Source organism: Penaeus chinensis, chromosome 16 (assembly GCF_019202785.1).
Source record: "Penaeus chinensis breed Huanghai No. 1 chromosome 16, ASM1920278v2, whole genome shotgun sequence".
Classification (NCBI taxonomy): Eukaryota; Metazoa; Arthropoda; class Malacostraca; order Decapoda; family Penaeidae; genus Penaeus; species Penaeus chinensis.
In genome coordinates this window covers 1,043,250-1,048,249 of record NC_061834.1, presented here as the reverse complement: position 1 = coordinate 1,048,249, position 5,000 = coordinate 1,043,250, and the positions used below count along the sequence as shown (strand labels likewise).

The 5,000-nt window shown below is 39.3% G+C and overlaps 1 protein-coding gene across 1 annotated transcript in view; it reads left to right on the top strand.

Moving 5' to 3' along the window:
- Positions 1-2,763, top strand: part of LOC125033165 (vitelline membrane outer layer protein 1-like) — an 11,140-nt gene extending 8,377 nt beyond the window's left edge. The window contains exons 2-6 of the mRNA XM_047624508.1: positions 433-554; positions 750-873; positions 1,204-1,352; positions 1,903-1,968; positions 2,329-2,763. Of these exons, the coding sequence (XP_047480464.1) occupies positions 433-554; positions 750-873; positions 1,204-1,352; positions 1,903-1,968; positions 2,329-2,403 (536 nt within the window). The 3' untranslated portion in view covers positions 2,404-2,763. The remainder of the gene's footprint in view (positions 1-432; positions 555-749; positions 874-1,203; positions 1,353-1,902; positions 1,969-2,328) is intronic.
- Positions 2,764-5,000: the final 2,237 nt, after the last annotated feature.

The window sequence follows — 5,000 nt, the reverse complement described above, 5'->3', positions numbered from 1 at the left end:
TTTTACTTTTTTTCATTTTTTTTATCTTCTATCATAATATCATAACTTTGTCCCGGATATGACATTCCCTCGCATTGCCACACAGGAACATCCCCAGACCATCTCTCTCTCGCCTATTTCCTCTCCTCCTTAATTCTTCTTTATCATACTTTCTTTCTCTCCTTAATCTCTCATCGCACTTTTCCTCCTCCTCCTCCTCCCCACCCCCACCCTTGTAATTTCTCTTCATTATACTTTCCCTTTTTCTATTTTATTATTATTTTTGTTTTAATTCATCTTTATCTCACTCTCTTTCCCTCTTTACTTCTTCTTTATTATTTCCTTCCCTCCCCTTTAATTCCTCTTTACCCCCCCCCCCTATTTAATTCCTCTTTATCACACTCTCCTTTCCCCTTTGTCTCCTCACCCCCGCCTCCACCGTTCCCCCTGCAGACGAGGACCTGAAGCGGCCCAGCACGAGCGCCCTGGGTCTCAGCAACGGGCTCACGTGGGGCGACTGGGGACCCAAAGAGTTCTGTCCAGACGGCAGCTTCGTCCACGCTTTTGATACGAAGGTCAGCCTCATTTTGTGTGTCGATGGAGAGGGTACATGTATAGAGACAGATGCGTACACGCGTGCGTAATACATGGACACACAAGCATGCATACACACACACACACACACACTATATATATATATTTGCGTGTATGTGTGTGTGTTTGTGACTTCTAAATCATAAAACATCTCTGATCCCTGCCCTTAATCCCAGTACGAGACCTTTTCGTCGTCGGACGAGACTGGCCTGAACGCCGTCAAGCTCTTCTGCAGCACCCCCGCCCACCACGACACCGGCTACGTCACCTCCGTCATCGGCGAATATGGGGATTGGCAGGGTAAGGGGCGCTCGGGAAGGAAGGGGTTTGCTTGGAATGTCTTCTCATGTTTCGTCTGATCTGTTTTTAAATTGTTGTGATTTGTGGATTAAGATTGTTACAGAATGTCGAAAATAAAAGTCTAAATGATAATTATACATTTATATATAGAGATAGATATATAGATATCATATATACATATATTATATACATATACATATATATTCACACTTTATTTAGTTATAATCCCCGAATCTCATTTTCACTCCCAATGACGTCACGAATCGCCCGAGAACTTCACCTCTTATCTCCCCCCCCCCCCCCCCCCCTCTATCTTATCTCCTCTCCAAGGCATGAGGATCTGCGAGACCGGCTTCGCGACTGGCATGCGAGGTCAGGTCGTCCCCGAGCAAGGCCTCTTCACTGATGACCTCGCTGTGGTGAACCTTGAATTCACCTGCAACTATGGCAACGAGACACTGGTCGGGGTTGAAAACGCGGTAAGTGAATGGAGGGGGGGGGGAGGGAGGGAAGGGATGATGGAGAGGAGAGGGAAGAGATGAAGGGGGAAAGATGAAAGAGGGAGGATGGGGAGATAAGGAAGGGAGGGAGGGAAGAGATGAGGGGGTAGGAGAGGGGAAGGGGGGAGGGAAGAGATAAGGAGGGAGGGAGGGAAGAGATGAGGGGGAGGGAGGGAAGAGGGGGATGGAGAGATAGGGAGGGAGGGAGAGAAAGGAAGGTGGGAGGGAATGGGGAGATGGGGAGGGAGGGAGGGGAAGGTGGGAGGGAGGTGGGGGGAGAAAGAGAGGGATAGGGGGAGGGGTACGTTGGATGGGACGGAGGAGGAAAGGAGAGGAGGGGAGGGGGGTTGAGAGAGAGAGAGAGAGATCAAACAACTACGTATTTTTTTCACATATGAATATATACTTTTCATGCAAATCCGGATGTCTCTTTAATACCTTTATGATCACCGGATAAACCAGACTCTTTATACTGTATCTACGGCAAATTCTCGACAAAATATGATATATTTTGCTTTTTCATTCCCAGTCTGATCTCGGTGTCTGGAGTGCACAAGCTTCTTGCAGCTCTGGCTCTGCAATCTGCGGCCTTGAGGTGAGATCTATGTGTGTGTTTGTCTGTGCTTGTGTATATGTGCGTGTGTGTCATTAGGCGTGCATCTTCTTTGTGTAGTTGTGTGTGTCTGTGTGTGTGTCTGTGTCTGTGTGTCTGTGTATGTGTGTCTGTGTGTGTGTGTGTCTGTGTGTCTGTGTGTGTGTGTGTGTGTGTGTGTGTGTCTGTGTGTCTGTGTGTGTGTGTTTGTATATTTATTTTATGATAGTATATATGTGTTTCTGTAATGTGTTTGTCTGTTTGTTTGTTTTTTGACTGTATGTGCGTGTATGCGTGTGTATGTACGCCTGTATTGAATAAGCGCGTGTATGTATTCCATCTCACTTTGGCTTTTTCTTTCAGGTTCGTTACGAGCAGCCCAACGTAGGTGATGATTCCGGAGTCACCGATTTAGTCTTCTTCTGCTGCGCCGTCTAAGGATTTCTCTCTCCCTTTCCCTTTTCCCTTCTTCCTCCTTACTGTTTTTTCCCCAGTCTTTATTATCCTGTACTTAACTGTAGAACTATATTTCATTCTTTTATGATTTCTCTATTTATCTTTTTTTTTCTAGATTCTCTCTCTGTCTCTCCAGTTCCTTCATTTCATGCTTTCTCTTATTTCCTAATATTCCTTTTCCTTCTCTGTCTCTCTCGTTTCCTTTCCTTTACCTCCGGCTTCCGTGTGGATAAAAAATCCTCGTCCGCATACGACCCGCAACGTGGATTCCGTTTTCTATGCTGTTTGACGCCATCCATTGGGATAACTATTGTAATGTGATGAATAAACAGATGGTTGTGCTTCCTTTTTGTAATTAACCTTAAAACAACCACACAGTCATAGAGAAATTACATACACACGTGTACACGCACCGATGCACACACAGATACACATAGTTATAGTGGAATTACATACTCACATGCACATGTAGATACACACAGTCACAGACAAATTCTATATGCCCATGTACACGCACTAACGCACACGCAGACACACACAGTCACAGACAAATTATATACACACATGTACACGCAGATACACACAGTCACAAATTACATACGCACATGTACACACACAAACACACACGCAGATACACACAGTCACATACAAAATACATACACACATGCATGAAGGGACATTGCATGAGTGTCCATGCGAAAAGGGTATCTGGCTGTGAGAGTCACTTCCCTCAGAACAATGTTTGATAAAAATGATTTTGAAATATTTACTAATAGTAATGATAATAATGATGATGAAAACAGTAACTTGAGTAATGATACTGACGATGATAATGATCATTAATAATAATAATATTGATGATAATAATAATAATAATAATAATAATAATAATAATAATAATAATAATAATAATAATTATAATAATAATAATAAATAAGGAATAAAATGATCACTAAATTTCATCAATAGATAAACATTTAGAACCCTGAGTAATTAATTCATATTTGCCCACATACACACACACACACACACACACACACACATATATATATATATATATATATATATATATATATATATATATATATATATATATTTATATATATATATACATATATATATATGTGTGTGTGTGTGTGTGTGTGTGTGTGTATGTGTGTGTATGTGTGTATGTGTATGTGTATGTGTATGTGTATGTGTATGTGTATGTATGTGTGTGTGTGTTTATATTTATGTGTATATATATATATATATATATATGGTGAAAAACCTACAATTCACAAGTAATAAATTTTTTATGCCCTCTGTGTGTTTTTTCTACCAAAGATGTATATATATATATATATGTGTGTGTGTGTGTGTGTGTGTGTGTGTGTGTGTGTGTGTGTGTGTGTGTGTGTGTGTGTATTAATTAATTTATTTATTTATTTATTCATATATATGTATGTATGTAGGTATGTATGTATGTTTGTATGTATGTATGTATTACATGTATGTGTATACATATATATTTATGTATTTATTAATTTATCTATTTAATTGATTATCTATTTATACATGTAAATATTTACAAATATATATATACATACATGAAATAAGTAATTAACAAGAATGTAAACGCAATAACATGTAAACAAATATGAAATGAAAAACAGCTACAGTAAGAGAGAAAGAATAAATAGTAACGTTTCGCGAGAGACCAGCCTCATCATCAGTCAGAAAACCTGATGAAGAGTCCAATGTTATTCGAAACGTGCCTTGTTCTCCCTTTTCATAATGTAGCTGCGGTTCAATCCAAGCTTTAACTTTTTATTATGTCTGAAGTTGTACTAGATTGCTCTGGGATTCCAGTTTTATAACTCAGTAGAGTAGAACTTATGCAGTATTACGAGACAATATGATGGCATCCTGCTTTTTTAAAATTGCTGTGTATATACACGTGTAACTAGTCACTGGACAGACAAGGAAAACATTTATCATTTCTCACTTACGAAATAAGTAATCACAACGTTAGTTTCTTATGAAGAGGCTTAGATATGAAACCTTCAAATAGAATGTTAGTTTTAAGTGGTTTCTGTTCTTTGTGTCTGTGTGTGTGACGTTCAGTGAAAAACGTAATCAAGCCACATTAATTACCCTTTTAAAAAATAAATGGATTTAAATGCCTCATCTTGGTGATGCTTTAAGACTAAGTGCTATAACTTATCATCCAGACTGTCTTTCTTTTCTCTCTCGTTTTTCTTTTCTTTGTCTTTCTCCTTTCTTCTCTCCCTCGTCTATCTTTCCTCTCTCTTTCTCCTTTCTTCTCTCTCTCGTCTTTCTTTTCTCTCTTTCTCCTTCCTTCCTTCTCTCTCTCCTTTCTTTTCTGTCTCTATCCTTTCTTTTTTCTCTCTTCTTTCTTTTCTTTCTCTCTCTTTCCTTTTTTTTCACTCCATTCTTTTCTCTCCTTTCTTCTCTATCTTTTCTTTTCTCTCTCTCTCCTTTTTTTCTCTCTCTCCTTTCTTCTCTATCTCTACCCTCTTCCTCACTCTCTCTTTTACCCTCTCTAATTTACCCTTTCTCTCCTTTCTTCTCTCTCT